The sequence below is a fragment of the Elephas maximus genome, chromosome 3 (genome assembly GCF_024166365.1).
Source record: "Elephas maximus indicus isolate mEleMax1 chromosome 3, mEleMax1 primary haplotype, whole genome shotgun sequence".
Classification (NCBI taxonomy): Eukaryota; Metazoa; Chordata; class Mammalia; order Proboscidea; family Elephantidae; genus Elephas; species Elephas maximus.
The window spans coordinates 173784495-173809551 of NC_064821.1; the positions used below are offsets into that span (position 1 = coordinate 173784495).

General features: G+C 37.7%; 1 protein-coding gene across 3 annotated transcripts in view; it reads left to right on the top strand.

Annotated features, from left to right (window-relative positions):
* VAV3 (vav guanine nucleotide exchange factor 3) overlaps window positions 1-25057 on the top strand; it is a 419739-nt gene that overhangs the window by 204752 nt on the left and 189930 nt on the right. For 2 of the 3 annotated variants that reach the window (XM_049880207.1, XM_049880209.1), the window contains 10 exons: window positions 299-391; window positions 2945-3013; window positions 6025-6128; window positions 7686-7785; window positions 12007-12102; window positions 15335-15403; window positions 17027-17113; window positions 20568-20653; window positions 23140-23272; window positions 23631-23740. In XM_049880207.1, coding sequence (XP_049736164.1) covers window positions 299-391; window positions 2945-3013; window positions 6025-6128; window positions 7686-7785; window positions 12007-12102; window positions 15335-15403; window positions 17027-17113; window positions 20568-20653; window positions 23140-23272; window positions 23631-23740 — 947 coding nt within the window. Of the gene's footprint in view, window positions 1-298; window positions 392-2944; window positions 3014-6024; window positions 6129-7685; window positions 7786-7823; window positions 7924-12006; window positions 12103-15334; window positions 15404-17026; window positions 17114-20567; window positions 20654-23139; window positions 23273-23630; window positions 23741-25057 lie in introns of all 3 variants that reach the window. The other variant, XM_049880206.1, reaches the window with a different exon arrangement.

Below are 25057 nucleotides of genomic sequence, written 5' to 3' on the forward strand. Positions count from 1 at the left end.
CAGACTCATTAACGTTACGATAAAAGGGTTGCTTTAATTTAAGGAGAGTACCTATACTCAAAAGCTTAATTTTTATCATTAAAATGTTTTCATTTACGTTGTTCAAAATTTTAAAAATAGCAAACCAAAGATACTTCAAAAATGCAATTAAATGTCTTTCAGTTATGTGCTTTATTAGAATGGAATGTTTAAGAAAATCAGCAACAATTTTGATCTATTTTTATTTACTACCAAGTAAATAATACAATTAATACATTTATTTGATTAAATCATTTTAATTTAATGATTCTGATTTCAGAAATGTCCAGAAAATGACATAAGAAGTTGTTGCCTAGCAGAAATTAAGCAGACAGAAGAAAAATATACAGAAACTTTGGAGTCAATAGAGAAAGTAAGTCATCAACTATTATTTTTGATACCCAAATACTGCTCCATATTGTCAGCACGTTAGGCTCAATATTTATAATACTGTGTGTGTGTGTGTGTGTGTGTGCATGCATGTTAGCAGATTTATTCATTCTACAACTATTGATTAATTTCTTTGTATCTAACAGGCAGTGTTCTAGAGGCTGGGGATATATCAGTAAATGCGGAAAGCTAGTTCTTTCTGCATGAACTTTCATGCTCATGAGGGTTTAGAACATAAGCAAACAAGTATATAGTGTGTCAGCTGGTGACGAGTGCTCTGTATAAAAATAAAACAGGGGAAGAGGATAGAGAGTGATGGGAGGAGATGGTATTGGTAAGGGAAGGCCTCTATGATTAGGTCATGTCTAGTGAGACAGCTGAGTGAGTTGAGGGAGCAAGCCTACAGATATCCCTGGGAAGAGATGTCCTGGGAGAAAGGCCCTCCAACGGGAAAGTGTTCAGCGTGCTTGAAGAAAGCAGCATCAGGCCAGTGTGGCTGGAGCAGAATGAGTAAGGAGAGATGAGGTCAGAGAGGTGGTGGGCGACCAGTCTCACAGGGCCATTGGGAATCCAGAACATTTTGAGCAGCAGAAGTGCCACGATCTAAGTTTTTACCAGCTCACTCTGGCTTGTGTGAGGCAAGGGTGGAAAGTAGGAGAAAAGCTAGGAGAATATTGCACTAATCAAGGGGACAGATAATAACGGTGGTATGAGTTGAGGCAGTGAGGAGTGATCAGATTCTGAAAGAATTTTGAAAATAGAGACAATGGGATTTGGTGATAGATCAGATAAAGGTTGTGGGGTGGGGGCATCAAAGGGAAAGGTTTGCTAGAATTTTGGCATCATCAGCTACATGGTGAAGAGGGTTACTGAGATGGGAAAGGACAGGTTAGGGGATGTGGGAGCTGTGAGTCTGTGAGGTAGAATTCTCCCCTTCCACAAGGCAGACCTGGGTTCGATTCTTGGCCACCGCATCTCATGTGCAGCTACCACCCATCTGCCAGGGGAGGCTTGTGCGTTGCTATTACGCTGAACAGGTTTCACTGGAGCTTTCAGACTAAGGTGGACTTGGAAGCAAGTCCTGGCCATCTTCTTCTGAAAACCAGCCAGTGAAAATCCTATGGATCACAACAGTCTGATCCACAGCTGATCATGGGGATGGCGCAGGACCTGGCAGTGTTTTGCTGCATGAGATCTCCATGAGTCGGGGGCTGACTGGGTGGCAGCTAAAAATAACAGCAACATTGGACTTCTCAATGGAGGCTTCTAAGTAGATGTTTAAGGAGGGGAGGCATGAGTCTGTAAAGATTAAATTGAAATATAGGTTGGGCCATTGTGGCAAAATGACATTTAAGGCTATAGGACTAAAAGAAGTCCCCCAGGGAATGAATGTAGATAGAGAAGTTTGAGGCTTCACCTGGACACTACCACAATTAGAGGCTAGAAAAGTAAGAACAAGGAGAAAAAATTCAGAAGTTTGGAAGAAGAAAAAAGGTATGAAAGAGTTGTTTAGGAGAAAGAGTGGGTAAATTAGCTAGGGACTTATTGTAGGATTATGGAGCATTACAGCACAGCTGATATTTATGGTTATATTTAAAATTAGACATCAGTATAGTTCATGTGTATCTTAGATGCGGGAACAAAATAGGCAGCAAGTTAGATTTAATCAGGGTTTTCATTTTCCCTCGAAAGCCCAACAGCACGAGAAAAGGTAAGATTATTTGCAAACAAGTGATTCCGATGATGGTTCACGGAGTGTAAACTGAGTAAGGAGAGAAGTAGGTCCTGATGATTGAGGGACAGTGGTAGTAGGGTCAATAGATTGGTGGACCTAATAGGGTTGAAGAATTCCTTGAAAGAATGAACTTCAAAGGCGGGAGGTAGATAGCCACAATTGCTTGAAATCAATGCTGCGTAGTTGTTGATAACGACAGAATCTCAGGCTATGACCACAGGAGTACAGAACTGAGTGAGGATGGAGCATATGATCATGGATGCCAAAAAAACTGAGAGGCCAGGCAATTGCGAAAATCATCTATATTGATATTGAGATTGTCAAGAATGAAGATAGGTGTAGTGATGGAAAGAGACACGGTAGACCAGGATCTAAAATTCTCAAGGAATAAGGAAGAATAATTCAGAGTTGATAGATAAATTGCATAAGCAGGTGGTTGATCTCAGGCATCTGTAATCCACACCAGGCATTTGAGGGATATTTTATATAAACCCTCAAATATATCTCCTCCAAAATGCTGTGATTTTTTTTGCCAACTCAGCCAATTGCGTTTTTCTCTTTCTCACTTTCAGAAGCACTTACGCTTAAGCTATTTGTTTTATACATGACGTCTATTAACTCGTATTTGTCTTTTCATCTTTGTTCATGTGTAAAATCTAAGATAGGAAAAAATCGTTCCTGCTTTTTTCGTATCTATAATACTCATAAACAATTGACTTCAGATAAATATTTGTTAATAAAAAAACTATTGTGTAGATTAGAAATAGTAATAATTATTATTTCTGCCTTCTCTCCTGGTAGTATTTCATGGCACCACTAAAAAGATTCCTGACAGCAGCGGAATTTGATTCAGTATTCATCAACATTCCAGTAAGTAAAAATGTACTAGCTAAAATTGTGGTATATAAGGAGTCGGAATTGACTCGATGGCACGGGGTACACTGGGGTATACTGTAAAATCCTAATTTTATTATTTGGTTCCAAATCTTTATGTTAACGCTCTCCTGTTTTCTTCAAGAATTTTGACCTTTTTGTAATACAAATGGATAAGTGAGGTGTTTGTATTATTCTTAACTGTTAGGCCTTCCTTTTTTTTTCATCAGGCATGAAGAGGTGCTTTTGGTTAAATGATTCCTGATGTACCATTTGTTTGTCTTTTGGGAGTCCCCTTTGGCCCCACACTTCCCTGCTCTGTTGCTCCTCCAGCCCCCTGAGCCCCATCTTTTACTCTGTCCTGGTTGTGTTCGTTGTCTTCTCTACCTCATACCATTCCCCCACTTCCTTGGTCTCTGCTCTTCAGTGCTGTCTGCTTCCAATTGAATGAACCTTAATGTTCATTTCTGAAATGTACTATTTCCTTACTATTTAACAGACTATTTTAATGGTACAATGTGAGGACATTGGCTTTACATTTATGTATTTCAAATTTCAAGGCACCTTGTGTAATCTTAGAAACCCAAGAGGTTATTGACCCAGAAATCGGGAGGCAAGCTAAATGATTTGCCAATTTAGATAATGCTAGGCAACATTCAAGTTCTTAGAGCTCTAGCATTTGCTTTAGTTCTAAAATACAGTTTTTATGTAAGGCTTGTTTATAGCCCCTGCAGTGTTCCCATATTCGATGCTGTTCCGTTCAGTTTTGCTGAGCGTGAGTTGGTTAGCTGTGGCAAGTTGTCCTTCTCCCTGATTTTAGCCAAAAGAAGACATTCTCCTTGATTTCTAACATAGCTGGAAGAAAACACTTACCATATCAGATTAAATTTTAGCGTAAAGCCAACTGGTATTATCGGAAGATGTTGCAGTACCTAAATGCAGTTCCTATAACTTTACGTATTGTGAAGTCAGTGTGTACTTTGGGGTACACTGGAAAAGAGGTCAGGGGAACAGGCACCTTGATCCAAATTCCCTCAGTTCCTGGCTGTGGCATGAAAATTACTTGCTTATTAGGAAAAAATGTGAAATTCTGACTTTTGAGTTGCTCTAGTAAACTTTTTCTTTAAAAAAAAAAAAAAAAAATTTCTTTTTTTTTCTAGTAAACTGTCTAGTACAATTCATTTGCTCTTTCTTATGCCATTAGTTGTCTGGTTTCAAGTAATTTAGTCTGATTAGCGTTAGCTTAGCACCAGGACACCACTAATTGACCAAAGTACAAATTTAAATTTTTATAGCTCAAGGACATGAATCATTACATTATCTTGTCAATAAAACATTAAGCGCTTGGATAGTTTTATTTAAGATGTAAAGCGATTATAAAATGAAAATGAGCCGTACATATTTTTATACAAGGAATAAATTATCCTTCAATAACTAGTGAAATAATTTCTCTTTTTATAGGACACTGATATTTCAAGTCAGGTCTGAAATTGCTGTTTCCCACGTACATGGCCTCTCTCTCTCTCTCCCTCTTCTCCTTCCTCCCTTCCTCTTCCTTCTCTATTTATTTATTTATTTATTATAATATTCTGTGGTGTTTTTGGTGAAGGTTTACACAGCAGTTTAGGTTCCCATTCAACAGTTTCTACAGAGGTGTTCAGCGATTTTGGTTACATTCTTCACAATGCGTAAACATTCTCACCCTTTCTTCTCTGGTTCTTCCGTTTCCATTAATCTGGTTTCCCTGCCCCCTTACATTCTCATCTTTGTTTTAATGTAATTATTGACTGGTCTCAAAAAGGTGATTTTTTAAAGGAGCATAGCACTTCAGGGGATAGGTTTTTGAGCCAGGTTGTGATTTAGCTACAAGGTGACCTCAGAGTTTAGTGCAAGGTTTGAAGAGTTGTTGTTGTTCGGTGCCTTCGAGTCAGTTGTGACTCAGAATGATCCTACATGCAACAGAACAAAACACTGCTCAGTCCCACACCATCCTCACAATCGTTGTTGTGCGGCCACTGTGTCAGTCCATCTCGTTGAGGATCTTCCTCTTTTTGCTGACCCTCTACTTTACCAAGCATGACGTCCTTTTCCAGGGATTGGTCCCTCCTAACATGTCCAAGGGGCAGTTCTACTCTGTCCTATAGGGTCGCCATGAGTCGGGATCAACTCGACGGCACTGGTTTTTTTGGGTTAACATGTCCAAAGCACGTGAGATGAAGTCTTACCATTCTCCCTTCTAAAGAGCATTCTGGGTGCACATCTTTCAAGACAGATTTGTTTGTTCTTCTGGCAATTCATGGTATATTCAGTATTCTTTGCCAACACCATAATTCAAAGGCATTAATTCTTTGGTCTTCCTTATTCATTGTTTGCTTTCACATGCATATGAGGTGACTGAAAATAGCATGACAGGTCAAGTGAAGCTTAGTCTCAAAGTGACATTTTTGCTTTTTAACACTTTAAAGAGGTCTTTTGCAGCACATTTGTTCAGTGAAATATATTGTTTGATTTCTTGACTGCTGTTTCCGTGGACATTGATTGTGGACCCAAGTAAAATGAAATCCTTGACAATTTCAATACTTTCTCCATTTATCATGATGTTGCTTATTGGTCTAGTTGTGAGGATTTTTGTTTGAAGAGTATCTCAGTGCAGTAGTCTCAGGGAGTCCCCCAATCTCAACCAGTCCAGTAGGTCTTTTTTGTTTGTTTGTTGGTTTTTGAATTTGAGGTTCTGTTCTGTAGTTTTCTCCCATCCTAGCAGGGTCCATCTCTTGTGGCTGTGATTAGAACAGTTGGCAGTGGTAGCCAGGCACCATCTAGTTCTCCTGTTTGCAGGGTAGGTGAGTCTTTGCTTCATACGGTCTCTCTTCATTGATGATGCAGCTTTGTCTATGGAGTGTTCAGCACATCCTTGCATGACAAGTCTAGAAACCATAGGGATTCTCTGTTTGGAGTGTAGTTTTTGGTTCTGATTTTTAATTTCATTTGACATTGTTTTCTTTTCTAAGGAACTTGTGAAAGTTCATCGGAGCCTACTGCAAGAGATTCATGATTCCATTGTAAATAAAAATGACCAGAACTTGTATCAAATTTTCATTAACTACAAGGAAAGGTAACTTTAAAATTTTAACTTTTATGGATATAATAACTCTAATAATTATTAGTGTAATAATAAGTAGCTTATTATTAGTGGTTCTTGGGCAGTAATTAGAATATAGACAGTTAATCTCAGGGTAATATTTTGAGCTCTCTGTGAGATTAAAAACAACAAAAAAAAAGGAACTGGTGTGGTACAAAGACTTTTGAATTGAAAAGTCAAAAGGCTCAGGTTCTTTTACAAACCCTGTCATCAATGAACTCTGTTTTCTTCAGCAAGTCAATTCTGTGAGCTTCCATTTCCCCACCTGTAAATGTTGGGAATAGATTCAGTGGGTACCTTATTCTCACCTTCCACATGGGAGACCTGGGTTTGATTCCCAGTTCAATTCCCATCCAGTACACCTCATTCCCAGCCACTACCCATCTTTCAGTGGAGGCTTGAGTGTTGCTCTGATGCTCCGCAAATTTCAGCGGAGCTTCCAGACTAAGATGTACTAGGAAGAAAGGCCTTGCAATCTACTTCTGAAAATCAGCCAGTAAAAGCCCTATAGATCACTACCATCCGATCCCCAGCCAATCTTGGGCATGGTGTAGGATCTGGCAGCATTTCATTCTGTTGTGCGTCGGGTCACCATGAGTCGGAGGCCAATGTGACTGCAGCTAACAACAAGATTTCTTCCAACTCTTAATATTTTTTAATTCTCTATTTTGGAGCATTAGCTCCATAGTCAAAGTCAGTACCCTTTTTATTAAAAAAAAAAGAAGAAGTCTCCTAAATGACTCATATGAGTTAGAGTACCAAGGAATTCTAAGAGTGACAAGATACAGTTCTCTTTCTCTTTAAAACAAGCAATATAGTTCCTAGTACTAAGAAGTGGCTAATGAATTGCTTTACGTCAACTCTTAAACATTTAATGTCTTATTAGTAGTTTTATTTCAATGTAGAGTTAAAAGAAACAATAAACTAACCAGCCTCTTTGTAAAATATCTGCATTACTCCAGCCCTTCCTGAAGCAGGCTCAGACTGCATGCAATATGAGTCTTCTTCCATCCAGCACAGTTCGAGTCTAGGTCCCAGTTTTCAGATAACATATTTTCATTAATTGAAAAGTAGGAAGGAGTAGGGGGTTTATTAATGAGTGCAGTTGTAAGTACTGATGACAATAAAATTTTAGGGAAAACTAAAATTGTTTCTGAGTATAAGTAAACAGTAAAAAGTTAGTCTATGATAGGAGCTTAAACAAATTTTTATTTTTGTTTCTGTGATATATTTGTTTACTCAAGCAACATAAAAGGTGATCAAACCAGTTTGTAAAATTTAACTGGTCTAAAAATGTACATAAGATTATCCTACTTAAATTGGGAACTAAAAATTAGTGATTTTTATTAGTGTAAATATGAATGACCCTCACTCATCCTATGACTTTTTGTGTGATATGTAGAATTTCAATTGTTGCTTCAATAAGCTTTAACTGGTGTTAAAGAGATGAAAATTCTGCCTCTTCTTCCCTACATTTTATTCTTGTTTTTCGTTCTATAAGATTCTTTCTCTCTCTTTTTTTCTTTTCAGGTTGGTTATTTATGGGCAGTACTGCAGTGGAGTGGAGTTGGCCATCTCTAGTTTAGACGAGATTTCAAAGACAAAAGAAGATGTCAAATTGAAATTAGAGGTGTCTCTTTGTTTTTGTTTTTTCTCTTTTCTTTTCAGGTTGGTTATTTATGGGCAGTACTGCAGTGGAGTGGAGTCGGCCATCTCTAGTTTAGACAAGATTTCAAAGACAAAAGAAGATGTCAAATTGAAATTAGAGGTGTCTCTTTGTTTTTGTTTGTTTATGACACAGATAGAAAAATAAACCCAAAAGAAATGTAGTCCTTTTCATGGTCAATGCAACAGTAAAATTTCCAATGTATGCTGAATGTAACTTCATATCAATTTTATAAAGTACTTTAATAGCTCTATAAAATAATAATATGGTAGTAATAATGCAGTAATGAAATCTAGGATTTATGGCCTTGTTTTATATGCATTATCTCATTAGGTCCTCATGACTGAGATATATGCGATCAAATGGTTTTCTCATCTTAGTGAAGAAGCTGAGGTTCAGAGAGGTTGTAAGTAATTTGCCCAGGGTCACCTAGCTAGGAAGAGGTACAGGATGATTAAGGTATATATTAGGATAGTATATATGTAGATTTGAAAAAGGTTTATTAGCATAAGATATTTAGTGGCAGAAGTATAAAAAGTATATAACTCTTACCCATAAAAAGGAAGACAAGCACAAATATAATTGGATTCAGTTGTATGGGATAAGCAGTGAGTGACAAGGTTCCACGAGTGAGACTGAACAATCACTTCAGTACGGGGAGATTGTGGAAGATTTATCTGAAGAGGCAGCATTTCAGTGAGGCCGGTGAAGATTGAGTTTTGACAGATGAGATTCCATAGACAGTATTCCAGAAGAATTGACATGTCCTGACCAAAAGAGTTGGGAAAGCTTGGGAAATGGCGAATAGGCCAGTTTAAACAGCACGTGATCACAATGCTGAATAAGTCAGGAAATGTGTGTTAAGTCATGTTTTTGTACATCACATTTTTTTCCCCGTAGGAACAGATTGCACTTTCAAAGAACTTTTGAAAAATGTTTGTTTATATGTTATATGAATTATCATCACAAATATTTTACCCAGGTGTCTGTATTTTCTTAATTTCCAATAGTGATACATAGTCAACATTCAAATGGCTGTGTGCTTATCTTACCTTTTAATATCCCTTTTGCTGCTCTTTGTGCAGTTTAGCAGCGTGGCCAGTGATGTGACCAGGGGAAAAAGAAATAGCTGACTTTCAAATCAGAACTCCTTCATTATTTTAGCATATCTGCCATGGTTTCATATCTTATAACTACCAGAAAGGAGAACCAGGGATTTGAAAGTTTACACATTAATAGACCACCAACTAACTGTACTATATTAAGTCTATATCATGGATTATTTTTCTTTACTTATTATAGTCCACTGATGGTGTGGCCCATGTGTCTGGAGATAGCTTGAGTCACCACTGAATAACATCCCTACAGCCTTGTTATTGCTAAGGGTTCCTGCTCCTTTGGGAGAATAGAGCCTTCAAAGCGCAGCACTACAAGCCATCTTGACTCAGTAAATTAAAATCTGGTGGTAAAATAAATCTTTACAACTTACACAACTAGTTTCTAATAAAGCTGCCATTAAATTTTTTTTTTTTTTTTTTTTTTAATAAACACATGAACTTCTGGTTCAAGAGAGTTCTCAGCAATATTTTCAGTGTTGTTTGAAAGTTACTCCCTGTCTTAGAGTCACCATCTAAGTCCTGCATAACGACCCCACTCTGGGACTCTAGGTCCATCGTTTTTCTGCAGTTACTGTCAGCCTTAGAGGAGCCCTGGTGGCACAACAGTTAAGCACTCAGTGCTAACAAAAAGGCTGTCAGTTTGAACCCACTCAGGGCTCCAGGAGAGAAACATCTGGTGATCTGCTCCTGTAAAGATTACAGCTAGAAAACCCTATGGGACAGTTCCACCGTGTCACATGGGGCCACCATCACTATGAGTTGAAAACTGACTCGATGACACCTAACAGTAACAACATCAGTCTTAGGGAGAGAAAGCTCAGCCTGTGTTTGAAAGGCTAAAGGAGGTGCTGCTGGTTGTCCACTTATCAGGTAGAAAGCCCTTACCACTGACCACTGGCTGGATTTTGAGATAGTTAGTGTAACACCTCACAAATACCCTTTGCTGGAACTGCCTTCTGCAAATCCTAGCAGGCTGGAGGGAAAGTGCCTTACTCTTGGTGCCTCGTTGCCTCCTTTCTGTCTTCTGCATTGTGGTTATTTTTGCTTTTGTTGATTTTTGTCTTCTTCTCTACTTTAGAACCAAGAGAACTTGGGGTAAAGGGTGATAGTGTCTTTATCTTGCCCTGTCAGCCTGGCTCAGACCTACCCCAGTTTATTTTCCTCTCAATTAGAATTGCAGGTTAGACTAAGCAAGTGACTACCAGGTATTTTGGAAAAATTATTTCTGCCCTTTATTTACTCTCAGTACTAGTAAACATTTGGCATCTCAGTCTCAGTTGTAGCTCATGTTGGCTGTGTTAGTTTATTTCCCAAACCTACAACTTAGAACTTAAAGGGACTAATTTTTCCCCAGTAATTTGTAATGATTTCCATAACCTAACCACAACAAAACTGAGTCAATTCCGACTCATAGTGACTCTATAGGACAGAGTGGAACTGCTCTATACGGTTTCCAAGGAGCAGCTGGTAGATTCGAACTGCCAAATTTTTGGCTAGCAGTCAAGCTCTTACGCACTATTATACCTGGACTCTTAACAAAGGGAATGGTAAATGTATAACATTTCTATTTTCTTCACTGCCTAAAAGTGTCCTAACACCGTGTTGGGATGGCATAACGTAAGAAGTAAAAGATACAACCTCAATTCCAAGGAGTTTAAAAATTCAGCTGTGATGATAAAACCCAGTCATTACAATAATACTAACAGTTTAACTTCTTATTTGAGACCTGTGATCCAGAATGCTCTACAGTCTGTAGATGCAAGAGGTCAGTTGAAGATAGCTACCCTTCTCATGAACCGCAGTAATTGACGAGACAGGAACGAACATGTCAGGATGTGCCCCCAGTTCGTTCTTCTGGCTTAAGATCTGTGGTAGATCACACTCATTAAGTAACCAGTCATTAGAGCTAATGGGGTTTGCTTTACAGCCCCTGATTATATATCCTTTATTGTACCAGGAAAGATAAGTGTGGGTAAAAAGAGAAACAAACCCATGAGTAAAGGACTGTTTTCTTGAGTACATCTCCCTCCATGAACTGGAAAATTCCTTGTTCTGGGATGTCATTTGAAGATTTTGGGTTTATGAGGTTGATCAGTAATAACAATATTTGCAGGGCACTTATGTTATTTTGAACCACACTATAGATATATGAAGTACAGTAAAATCAAAAAGTAACTTGTCCAAGGTCACACAGCCAGGAGCTGCTAAAGCGGATTTAAACTTAGGCTTGAACACTTCAAATTCAGGTTGTTTCCTCAACATCATAGCTATTATAAAAAGAGTGTACAAATCAATATTATCTTTAAGTAAATTTTTAAGAAAGAAGATAATGTGATTAAAAAATAAAATCTGAGGCTTTTTAAAACTTTGATTCCAGTGGTAGATTTATACTTTAGCAGATTTTAAGAGCCAAACATTCCATTTCAGTAGTTCAAACAATAATTATTAAACAAACACCAGCTTCTTAGGAGTATAAGAGACTTAGTATATTGGAGAAAGTATTATGCACAAACAGGAATTAAAAGAAAAGACCTATGAAGCACAGAGAGTGTGTATGATTTTTATTGGGATTCTTACTGAAAGCCTAGAAGTACATAGTTCTTGAGGAGGAGGATGAGTTTTGCAGGAGATGAAGCACATGGCAACTGGAGAGAACCAAATGAACCAAGGTGTGAGGTGGGACGGCACGGGGCAGGTTTGACGAGCAGAGACGTGTTCTTGATGCTTGGTCTATAGGCTCGCTGGGGGAAGGTGGCAGGAGGCCCTGCTGTAAGTAAGGGTAAGCTGAGGACCCTGGAGGGCCCTGATTCTGAACTCGAGAGAATAATAGTCATCCATAAAATAGTTGTAGTTATTGGTTCATATTAGCAACTGAAAGGCTACAAGGTTTTTTTGTTTTTTAATTGACTCTTTCATCAGGGTTCAGGAGGAAAACAGTGAACTACTTACTGTATAATAATAACAATTCTGTTGATAGCCTTTGTATCTTTTAACATTTGTTTTATGATTTCCCTGAGAAAATAAAGTTTTTAAAAAGTTTTTTTTTTTTTTTTAAACATTTCATTAGGAATGCTCCAAAAGGGCGAATAATGGGAAATTCACTCTTCGAGATTTGCTTGTGGTGCCTATGCAGCGTGTTCTAAAGTATCACCTTCTCCTCCAGGTATGCAGTTTAAAACTCCTGGGCTGTCCGGTAATTTATTTACTCAACAAGTACCAATGGAGCATCAGCTGTGTTCCAGAGATCCCATGGTTTGGGCTCCGTTGCCTTCAATTTTTGAATTATTGTGTTGCTAAGTGGGAAATAACAACAGTTGGACGTTTTTTCTTCCTCTCAGCAAAGATGATTCTGTGTCTGCCACAGAGTCACATTTTATGTCCTTCAAACAGGACTTGTTCAAAAAAATAATCCTTAAGAACAAGGCAAAGCAAATAATAGTGTCCCTTCAGCCAAGTCTTTGGTAGTTAGCAGTTGTTGTTTATTAGCATCTCGGTATTGTAGTACACCCACATTTTTGCAGCTTAGTCATATCAGACCTTTTGCCGTATAACAATATGTTAAAGATAATTGTGTCACAATTTGTGTTGCTTTCTGCTATACTAAATTATAATAAGACTGCGTTTATTTTGAAGTGATTCTTGTTGTAACCCACAAAGCTTATGGTTTCCACAGTTAGTCCTTTAATGAGGGTGGAGAGTCTTATAAATTTAATTTGCTAGCTGTACCAGGAGACTCATTAGTTCTGCTCCAAAGAAATGTCTTACCATATTAGTCTGTCAACTCTGCTGATGCTTGTGAAGTGTCATTTTAAAAAGATCTACTACCTGTATGCGAAACATAATTTTGAGTCTGTGTGCTTTGTACATCTTGTATATTAAATTTCTTGAGCTGTAGCCACAAAATTATTACTTGTCTCTATTTTTATTCTACTGAGAAATCAGAAAAATTCAAACCCTGATTATTCCTTAAAAATGCATTAAAACATTTATGAGACCTAAACTCAAAGCAACTTAATCAAATTGGATTTTATGAAAAAATAATAAGGAAGACACAGGCAATCAGTTTCTGAGACATCATGGAACTAAAAACATGTCCAAAATAAGGTAACAATTTATTTTATAACTTGGGCATAGTCAAATATTGATTGGAGAATATAAAAGGTACAATTTTCAAGAAATATCGGTTTTGGACACTTATAAGATTTTAGAAAGACTTTTAAAAGTATGAAATGAGACTATAATTTTTAGGAATTCAGCTAACTTTTCCCCTAATTCCTCGCTGGTTACTCCATGTTTTGAATTTAGAGAGTATGTTTAGTTCTCTTTGATGACTTGTTAAAATAGGAAAAGTGTTATTTTGGGCAGCATGCATAGATAAAAATTCTAGAAATGTTTTTTACATCTCAAAATAGTGTTGAGTAAAATCCATTTATCTAGTGTCTAGAAATTTGTCTAACAAATGTGGCTGGGAGTTTGCACATTTTCTACTTACTACTATATTTTAGTGGAGAAACCATTTTTGAAATGCTTAAATGCTTGATGATTTGAAATCACAGATTTATAAAATTAGAGTATTTTATAGTGGGAAATTTGAAACTTTGAAGACTAATTTACTATAGTTAAGAAACAGAAAAAACATAGATAAGAGAATAAAATTTTAACAGATTTGTTGTACTTACACATTCAGTGTCTGTAGGTCTGTTCACAACTAGAAAGGTTATGGCGTTGAATTCAGCAAAGATTTTTGAGTGGCCCCCATGTGCCAAAGGTCCCTGGGGGCACAAACAGTTTGCACTTGACTACTCACCCAAGGGTCAGTGGTTTGAACCTGTCCAGAGGTACTATGGAAGAAAGGCCCAGTGATATGCTTCCGTAAAGATTACAGCCAAGAAAACTCCGTGGAGCAGTTCTGCATTGTAACACATGGGGTTGCCATGAATTGGAATTGACTTGATGACAATGGGCTTAGTTTTTTTGTTATTGTTCCCCTGTGCCAAACACAGTACTAGGCATTCATGATATAAGATACCCCTGGTGGCGAAGTGGTTAAGAGTTCGGCTGCTAACCAAAAGGTCAGCAGTTCAAGTTCACCAGCCACCCCTTGGAAACCCAATGGGGTAGTTCTACTCTGTCCTATAGAGTCGCTATGAGTTGGAATGGACTCGATGGCAACAGGTTTGGCTTTGGTTGGTACTGATGAAGCACACTGTTTAAATGGGAAGAAAAAAATGTAAACTGCCAATTACAATGTAATTTGATGGGTATGTAGCAGGTACAAATGAAGGTTTAATTAATTATGCCTGAGGAGGTTGAGGGCAATAGAGATCTCTGTTATAGAAGGCCTCACAGAGGAGTGATTCCTGAGTTGGGCTTTGAAGGATGAGTAAGAGTTTGACAGGTGGATGAGAGAGAAAGGACATTCTAAGGAGAGAAAACAGCATGCCTAATGGGATCGGAGACCAGAGTTTATTTGGGGAATTGTAGGTAATTTAGTATGACTGGAATGTGGGTTGTTTGGGTAGAAGTGGAGAAAGAGAAGATGAGAGAAAAAAAAAAAAAAGTTGGAGGAATTCGGATGACAAGAGGCCATGAGAGTGTCCTATTGGGTAATAGCTGATGTTGTAGCGATGGTCGTGATGGGATTTTTAGAGTATATAAAGGGAGAATAAAAAAAGACTAAGGTGAAAGTCTAGGGAACAATAACTTTCTAAGGTGCAGATTAAAAAAAAGTAGAACCAAGGAAAGAGACTGAGGAAGAGGCAAAAATTTAGGATGGATAAATAAATCTGAACAACACACAGAAGATCCTGATGTTCCCAAAACCAAAGAAGAGGAGTGATCATTGGAATCCAAAGCTATGGAAAGGCCAAGTTTGATAATGAGTAAACTGTATCAGTGCACTTGGCAATTGAGGGATCTTTCATGACATTTGGGAAGCAGTATTGGTGCAATGGTGGGGGACAGAATTCCGATTCCTCTTCGGAAGGAAAAGGTTTCCGAGTATTGTCTCATGGTCTTTTGGTATCCAGTTGGTCTTTTTACAGTTGTTTGAAATTTTCCAAAGAAAATAATGTTTTAAAATCATATTATTGTACGAAAAAAGGATCATGGTTTATTATAAAAAACATTTTCTTTCTTCGCAGAAAGGGATAGAAGCTGGTTGAATGATCACAGGAAATGCAGGGTGGAAGGGAGGAATGTGTGATCACATTGTAGAGATGGCAACTAGGACCCCATAACAATGTGTATAACATTTTTGTATGAGAAACTAATTTGAGCTGTAAACTTTCACCTGAAGTACAGGAAAAAAAGAAAAAGAAAACAAAAAGTTTTCTTTCTTACGTCTTGATCTTAATTGAGTGAAAGTAATATTAAGAATTATATCTTCTAAATAGGAACTGGTCAAACATACCACTGATTCCACTGAGAAGGCAAATCTGAAACTTGCTCTTGATGCGATGAAGGTAAGGCAAATGTATCAGTTACTTGTCTGTCTTTTTATTCTTGCCTAAAATAAAATAATAACATTTATACCACACATATATATATATATATGAACATATTATATATGAATTTTTTGGTTGGGAGAGCTGGATATTATTAAAATAGAGGAGTCTATTAAATAACTTTTTTACAAGTATGACAACTTTCATAACCACTAGAAATATTTAATATGATGGTTTTATTTCACATCTCTTTATGATTACTAATAGTAAACTGTTGGCTGTGTCAACAATAGAGTCAGCCAGTGACTTTGGAAAGCCAGGTCTGAGTTCTTTTCTTTATTTGAGGCTATCTGCTAGACTTACCACTGTGGATGCTGTGTACCGAAACAAATGAATTCAGTTTGGGTTTGTATTTTTGGGTACACCTGAAAAATCATGAACCACAAGTAGGTAAGGGCAGGCTTAGCAAACATAATGGGGAATGTATAAAACCTCAATTTTCATATTACACTGAATAAAATTGACCTTGAAATAATTTTTGCCCGTAACTTAATACATAAGCAAGCATTTGTTCTCGCAAACAGAATGCCAGCGGGACTCTGTCTGAGCAGTGCCCAATGACTTACGTGTGTCCCTGCAGTAATTTCAGTGTTTGCTTGGCCTCTTAGCTGACTTTAACACCACTATTAGGAAACATCACACAATTGTTTGATGTTATAAAAAAGTCAGATCAAGTTTCTAATTTTTAAGTAAGTCATTTACGGACACACCTCCTATGGAAAGTCAGGTTTCCATTTAGAACACTGTCAGGAACTGCTTTCTGTCAGACTTCTGTCCCCGCTGTTGCAGCTGCATCAAAAGGTGGAGAAAAAAGAGAGCTCCAAAAGCAGGAAAATCTGGAGCCCACAATAAAAATAGCTAGTTACAGTATGGAAAGATTAGCTAATGTTTCCTCAAATATAAGAAAAGACATTTTAAAATAGGTAGAGGCACGTGGAGAGACATGACCAGCGGTTGCTTTTTTTTTTTTTTGCTCTCTTTAATTCATTTTTTTACTCTTTAGTTTCTCACCTTTTCACCATTTCTCCTTTTTTTTTAAACTCTTTTTAAAATCAAACAGGCTTCCTTAGTTGAATGTTCTCAGTAACTAAGATATTAACTGGTTGCACAAAGTAACCCAGCTATTCTGTTGTCTAACTTTCAGTTTCTTTTCCCCCGTTAATCCTTCATCATTACCCTTATTCTAACCCATTTAAAAATATAATTCTCTCAAGCCAGTTATTAATGTGTTTGGACTTAACATTCTTCTGACCTAATTTTTGTTGTTGTTGTTGCCCTGCAGGGTGGCACATTTTGTTTGTTTTTGTTTTGTAAGACAACAGCATCCTTGCTCTTCTCAGGGGTGTGGTTGATGACAACTCTTCAGTTTTCCCAGCTGTACTCCAGACATTTTTAAATTGCCTTTGAGACACACTTTTGATTGAGTGGATGTTCATTTTATTGTCATTGAAAAGTTATAGTGGTTCCTTTTACTGCTAATGGAATTAATGATGTGGTTTTTTTTTTTTTTTTCAAAGCAGTTCTCGTCCCTTCTCTAATATTAGCGGGCCTTCTTTTTGTACCCTTCTCTTTATTCTTTAGGACTTGGCACAATATGTGAATGAAGTGAAAAGAGATAATGAGACCCTGCGTGAAATTAAGCAGTTTCAGCTATCTATAGAAAATTTGGTATGTAATTATCCTGCCATCCAACTCCCCCGCTCTGAAATTGGGGGGCATTCTAGGAATTGTTTTTGAAGAAAAGATAGTTTACCTTCAGATTTCCACTGTTCCCAGGCTTATTTTCCAATTCTTGTGTTTGAGCATCCATGTGGATGTCTGGTGGTACCTGTGACTCGTCGTTGCCTGGGAACTTTCTGCTATCAGTTGTTCCTCCCACCCCAGTTACACTGTGCCTCTTCTCCCAGTGTTTTGAGCTCTAAATAGTGGTGTCCATTTTTTTCTTTTCTTTCCCTCACTCATGTATGTACTCATGGCTGATTGTTGTTAATTTATTCATTTTATATATATTCACTGGGTGACTACTATGTGCCAGACACTTCGCTTGGTGCTAAGGCTATAACTATGAAAAAGATGGTTTTGTGGTTGAGGATACAGTAAAAAAAGAGCTTAAAAATGCCATGTTGAGGCTAGTGCTACAAACTGGGTGCTATAACAGAGGACAGTAAGGGGAGTCCTAGTTTAGATAACAAATTGTGGATAACACTGCAAAGAATGGGAATTCCAGAACACTTTCTGTGCTCATGAGGAACCTGTACATAGACAAAGAGGCAGGCATTTGAACAGAACAAGGGGATTTCACATGGTTTAAAATCAGGAAAGGTGTGCGTAAGGGTTGTATCCTTTCACCATACTTATTCAATCTGTGTGCTGAGCAAAAAAATCTGAGAAGATGGACTACATGAAGAAGAATGGAGCATCAGAATTGGAGGAAGACTCATTAACAACCTGCGATATGCAGATGACACAGCCTTGCTTGCTGAAAGTGAAGACTTGAAGCACTTACTAATGAAGATCAAAGACCATAGCCTTCATTTTGGATTACATCTCAACATAAAGAAAACAAAAATCCTCACAACTGGACCAATAAGCAATATCATGATAAATGGAGAAAAGATTGAAGTTGTCAAGGATTTCATTTTACTTGGATCCACAGTCAAGAAATCAAATGACATACTGCATTAGGCAAATCTGCTGCAAAAGACTCCTTTAAAGTGTTCAAAAGCAAAGATGTCACTTTGAGGACTAAGGTGAGCTTGATCCAAGCCGTGGTATTTTCAGTTGCCTCATATGCATGCAAAAGCTGGACAATGAATAAGGGAGACCAAAGAATTTATGCCTTTAATTTATGGTGTTGGTGAAGAATATTGAATATACCATGGGCTGCCAGAAGAGTGAACAAATCTGTCTTGGAAGTACAGCCGGAATGCTTCTTAGACAGGAAGATGGCAAGACTTTGTCTCACTTTGGACATGTTATCAAGAGAGACCAGTCCCTGAAGAAGGACATCATGCTTGGTAAACTAAAGGGTCAGTGAGAGAGAGAAAGATCCTCAGTGAGATGGGTTGATACAGTGGCTGCAAAAATGGGCTCAAGCATAACAGCAATTGTGAGCATGGTGCAGGACTGGGCAGTGTTCTGTTCTGTTGTACTTAGGGTCCCTCTGAGTTGGAATCGACTTGACAGCACCTAACAACAGTTTAGAGAAGAGGATTTAGAAAAAGTCCCCCTGAACCACTTGTCAGTTGAACTGAGACCTGAAGGATATGAAGAAGCAAGCAACACAAAGATCTGGGGGAAGAGCCATCAAGGCAGAATCAAGGGACAGGCAAGAGCTAGGTGTGTTCAAGAAGCTGAAAGGGAAAAGTGGCTAGAGATTGAGGGTGAAAGGAGAGGTGATGGGTGCAGGGGAACAAATAAATCAATCTGTCTTTATGCTATGGCCTTGTACAACAAGGTGTCAAGTTGGAATTTGGGATTTTATTGTGACTGCAATGGGAAGTTAGTGAAGGTTTTTATCAGGGAATGTCACAATCTGACTCAAGTCCCAAGAGGATCTTTTCAGCAGAGAGACAGGTCTGCAAACTATTGAAGCAATTATACAAGACAAGTAAGTGATGGTGCCTGAATTAGGCTAGTGGCAATGAAAATGGAGATAAATGAATGGATTTAAGAATTTTTTTTTTTTTTGTGGAGCAATCTTCATTGGCTTTTCCTCTGAAACATCTTGAGCCTATCTCTTTCTTTTCCTTCATACAACCACCTCCCCACTTCAGGACCCCATCACCCCCACCTTGCAATCACAGAAGCCTCTTCATATAGTTGCATTTCCAAACTGTGGATGTCTCTAACTCACTGTCTTTCCCAAACTTGTGAAAATGTCCTGTTGTCTTCAGGATTCAGCTGACATTCCTTAGCATGATATTTAAGACTTTCAGTGATCTGGCCTTCAACTATTTTCCTGAACCCATCCAGCTGTATCTGCCCACATACTTTACATTGCAGCTACCCTGCTGTGGCCTGTGGTCTCCGATTTACCATACATTTTTTATAGTTCTGCCTTTGATCATAATCTCCTCAGAGCTTAGAATATCTTTTCCCATTTTTCCCTATCAAGTTGCCTTAAGACCCAACAAAAATAAATCCCTTTCCCTGATCTCCCATCATCCTGTCCTCTTTGTAATTCAGTACCACGGTAGCCTGGACAACTGTTGATCATTGATTTGTATACTTTCTTGTGGTACAGTTAATTACACATCTGTCTCCTTTATTAGAATGGAGTCTTCTAGATGTCAACCATAAGTTTTCAGTTTTTAATTCCCTTAAACTTTGTACAGTGGGTATTCATAAACACTTAAAATTTTTATTTTGATTGCCTCTGGTAAAATAGTTCATTATTTTTAGTCGTTAAGTTAGAACTTTTCATTCCTGAGATCTTAGCTCAGGGAAGTCATTCCTGGCCCTTTAGGCAAAACTAGGTCCCCTGTTATGCATGCTTCTGGTTCTTTTCTTTCATGGAAATTGTGCATTTGTTATTGTATGCTTCTGTGAATATTTGTTCCCCAGTCGGGCAGTATGCTCCATGAGGGCAGGGTCTATGTGATTCTTACCTGTACATAGTGTGGTGGGTGGCACACAGTAGGTGCTCAATACATGTTAATTTGCAGTAATAACTCCCTTGTGATTTACATTCTTGCAATCAGTTTGCTCTTTTCGTAGCTAACTTTCTTATTAAGGTTATATTACGGCTAATTAATATCCTCTATAAAGCCCTGGGAAACCCTGGTGGCATAGTAGTTAAGTGTTCGGCTGCCAACCCAAAGGTCAGCAGTTTGAATCCACCAGGCCCTCCTTGGAAACCCTATAGGGCAGTTCTACTCTGTCCTATAGGGCCAGTATCAGTTGGAATTGACTTGACAGCAGTTGGTTTGGTTTGGGTATATAGCCCTGAAGTTATAAAAGGCTCTGTTTAAAAGTATGTCATATATATAAGACCTGTGCTTAAAAATGTAAAATGATAATATTTATAATAAGCTTGTCTCTAGAAAATATTTATTGTTAATATTTATTTTGGCATGTATGTAATTATTCAAAACTCAAAAATGTACATTTTGTCTTTTAGAACCAACCAGTTTTGCTTTTTGGGCGGCCTCAGGGAGATGGAGAAATTCGAATAACCACTCTAGACAAGCATACAAAGCAAGAAAGGTGAGAAAAGAACAATACTTGTTTCCAAATTAAGTAATCATTATCAGAAGAGTAAGGTGCTCTGGTGGCGCGGTGGTTAAGTGCTCAGCTGCTAAGCAAAAGGTTGGCAGTTGGAACTCACCAGCCGCCCCTCGGGAGATTCCGTAAAGATTTACAGCCTTGGAAGCTCTGTGGGGGCAGTTCTCTCTCCTACAGGGTTGCCATGAGTCAGAATCAACTCGGTGTCAGTGGGTTTGGTTTTTTGGGTATCAGAAGATTGAGAAAACCTTAAAAGAGTTTCTCCAGGATGGAGAAGGAAAAAAAAAAAAAAGAGAAAAATAAGGGAGCAGACCAACCCATGATTTTCTACATTTTTCTAATATAGATATGTTTAGATACTCCCCTCTCTGTTCCGGTAACTATCGATTTGTCTAAGTGTAAGCTTTTAAGACGGAAATGAGAAATATAGAAGAAGAAGCCAGGCTAAAGAAGTACTTTGTAAAATAAGAATAGAGAGTAACAACAAATGCCTACCATAAAAACACAATTGTTTGATATATTTGGTATACATTTTAAAATAACAAAATAGAAATTATCCCAAGAAAGAAGTCTGAATGAGGTCCATGTAGCGAGATTTTCTTGAGGGAAATTTACAGGTGGAGGCCTTGAACTTAGTGAACGGGACCTGGTGTCTCTTATTACATATGTGATTTTCCAACTGTTGGCATTTGTGGCCAGGGAATCCCTGAGTGGTGCGAATGGTTAAGCATTTGACTCCTAGCCAAAAGACTGGCAGTTCAAACTCAGAGGCGATTTGGAAGACAGGTCTGGAGATCTGTTTCCAAAAGACCTTGAAAACCCTGTGGAACAAGTTCTACTCTGGACACATAGGGTCACCATAAGTCAGAATTAACAGAAACTAACAACAACGACAAATATCAGTTAAACGTTTATATGTTCTGAATGACATTGCAACCAACAGCAACAGCCTTTATGACCAGGAGGGCGTGTTCTGGAACCTTTGTGGAGGAGCTGGTCCGTCAGCAGGGGGCAGCATTAGCTCTTGCTTCCACTCTGATGCCCTGGCTCCATAGAGAGCTCCCAGAAGTCACAAGTCCTCTAAGCCTCACAGGGAGAAATAGGCTTTGACAGTGATTCAAGTGTTAGGGCTACGTGAATGTATGTTCAGTATCGTTGTCATTATGTAAAAAAAGTGTATGCATGTTACCACTGGGAATTTATGGAAAGATAGAAGTTTCGATAGTGGATGATAGGGTTTATAAGATTTGGTTTCTGTTCCAAATTTAATTGTTTTTAATAAGGAAAAAAGAGAAATATCAGCATTAATTTTACCAGAACTTCTCTAGTTTACTCATTGCCCGTACACTGTTCGATTTGTCTCCAGGTGAGTCATGAAGTGGTAACATAAAGGGTCAAAGTATGGGTCCCACAGTTAGACCTGGGCGTGAGCCCTGCCCTGCCCCTTACTAGCAGTGTGAACCTTGAGCAAACTGTCTAACTTCTGTCTGCCTCAGTAAAACGAAGATGATGATAATACCTGCCTCAGCAGGTGGTCATGGGAATTGAAGTGAGTCATGTTTGGGAACGGAATTAACTTGAGTCCTGTCAAAGCATTCTGGCTGAGTCTTAGTAACTTCACTAGAAGGTAGCTGTTATTGTTGTCATTACTATTATTCTGTAAATTTGTAGCTCTTAAAAAAAGTAAATAAATAAACGAGATTAAAAGGGGTACAGCAGCCCAGGGGCAAGGACTAGAAGGCAGGAGGGAGCAGCAAAGCTGGTAATAGGGAACCCAAGGTTGAGAAGGGAGGGTGTTGACATGTCTTTGGGTTGTTAACCAATGTCATAAAACAATATGTGTACTAGCTGTTTAATGAGAAACTAGTTTGTTTTGTAAACCTTTACCTAAAGTGCAATAATTAAAAAAAATAAAACAATAACTGCTCATGAACGAAGTTTCATGGCTTATCTCAGCTGGTCCTTACAGCAACTCTGTAGTGTGCATATTGCTTTTGTGATAATTTTGCCTTTCTTTTAAACAAGGTAACTGAGGTGCAGTATGGCCATTCATTTAGCAAAGGGGAAGTCACTGGATATCACAAAGGGTTTGCACTTGACTACTAATCCAAAGGTTGGTGGTTCGAATCCACCCAGTGGGGCCACGGGAGAAAGGCCTGGTGATCTGCTTCTGTAAAGATCACAGCCAAGAAAACCATATGAAGTAGTTCATTTTGTAACACGTGGGATTGCCATGAGTTGCAGTTGGCAGGAGTGTTTTTTGTTTTGTTTTGTTTCTTCTGCTTAGTGCCAGGATACACCCAGTTGTTATAACTTTAAATCTCACATTCTTCTCCATGTGAGACACTTCTTTTTGTCTTTAACTGAAAGGAAAAATAAGTTTGGTTGGTTAAATTAAAACTTTCCGGGAAAAAAATTAATCCACATGCTTCCAGACCATTTTGGATCTCTCTCTCTGTCTTTCACAGGCATATCTTCTTATTTGACTTGGCAGTGATTGTATGTAAAAGGAAAGGTTATAACTATGAAATGAAGGAAATAATAGATCTTCAGCAGTACAAGATAACCAACAACCCTACAACTGATAAAGAAAATAAAAAGGTGAGTTCTTGGAAGTTCATAACTGTACCTTAACCATAACTTGGAATATTCAGGAAAAGTGCACTTACCAATTCAGGTGTTTTTGTCTCTGGAAATTGACTAGAAACAAGCCTCTGAGAAAGAATCAGGCAATGCCACAGCTGATCGGATCACTCTAATGCCTAAAAGATCAAGTCGATAAAATGCACCTCGCATTAGAAGTTGCAGCTATGGTGTTGACTATAGTAATAAGCTTGATTGGTCACAGTTTATATGTTGACAGTGTTACAAGTTTTTTGGTATATGATTGTTATGAATTTGGAAATATGATGTTATTATTAGTGAGACATATTAACCCAAATCATTTTAATTTTAACAGTGGTCTTATGGTTTCTACCTCATCCATACCCAAGGACAAAATGGGTTAGAATTTTATTGCAAAACAAAAGATTTAAAGAAAAAATGGCTGGAACAATTTGAAATGGCTTTGTGAGTATCTCTCCTTTTAAAAGTGTTTTTTTTCCCATCTACTTAAACCACTTATGCATATGAACTGCCAGTAAATGTATTCTAATGCTTGTAGCATGTGTACCGAGGCCAGGGAGATGCTTTGCTCTGAGCATGAGTACTCTTAGGCTGTCTGATAACATGGGTCTCCTAGGTGGGGTTTTACTGAATTTCTTCAAAAGGAAGAAAGAGGGAGCTCTAACCTTTCATTTGACTTTCTTCTTATCAGCATATTTTAATTCTTCAGTTTTCAGTAGCACAAGAAAATATTATTCTAATGATAAACTTGTAACATAATTGTCATGATTTTATAAATATATATATGTTTAAATAGACATACACACGCATACACAAATGTATACATATGTGCACATATCTTATTTCTAATGGAAAGATTGATGTCTTCCTTCTGCGTGTCCTTAACTCATTTATTGTTTGAATCCTGGCAGAATTGCTTGACGTATTCAGTTGAGTGCTTTAAGGCTTGATTTCTTTCAGTATTCTTTCCTGTTATTGAAGAAGCAGCTCAACAAGGAGATGGAAAATAAATCAGACTTGTTAGTCAAAAGGAATGGCTTACATAGATGTAATTACACAAAAAGTACCATTATGTGTTTCTTTTTAATTTCAGATTGAAAGGTGCATAATAACCCTGGTTATGGAAACATGTAGGTCACTGAAATTGAAACTGATTGTAAAAGGCGAAATTATTTAGGGAAACATACTTTTGTAACTTGTTTCATTTGTGTTTTAGCATTTCTAATTAGTTGTGGAAAAATTCTCCAGTGTTTTTTGTTTTGTTTTTCTTTAAGAAATGTTCACATCAATATTAAATAGAGGTAGGATCTGAATGTTTTATTGTAATTCCAAAGAAAGAAAAACAAATATTCAGTTAAGATTATTTTATCTAACATTTTAGGAGACAGGATTGTATTAGAGAAAGATTTTTAAGCTTAGACAGTTCTGGGTTCAGCTGTAATCATTGCTATCACCTGGCTACATGGTCTAACTCTCAGAACCTTCTTTTCCTCATCTGTGGAATAGAAGTAATAGTATTTATTTTGAATTCCAGATAATATGTATCAGGCAGAGTGCTATCCGAAGAGCATAATCACTGTCATATAGTATAAGCAATATGTGATATCTACTGTTATTGCTATTATTAATGTCATTTTGTATTTAGTATCTTGATATACTTATGGGAGCTTACAGAATCAAAGGACGTTTTCCGGTATACAAGTTCTTGATTGTGATAATTAAACAAAAAGGGTTAGTAGTTTTAGAATGAATGTAGTGATT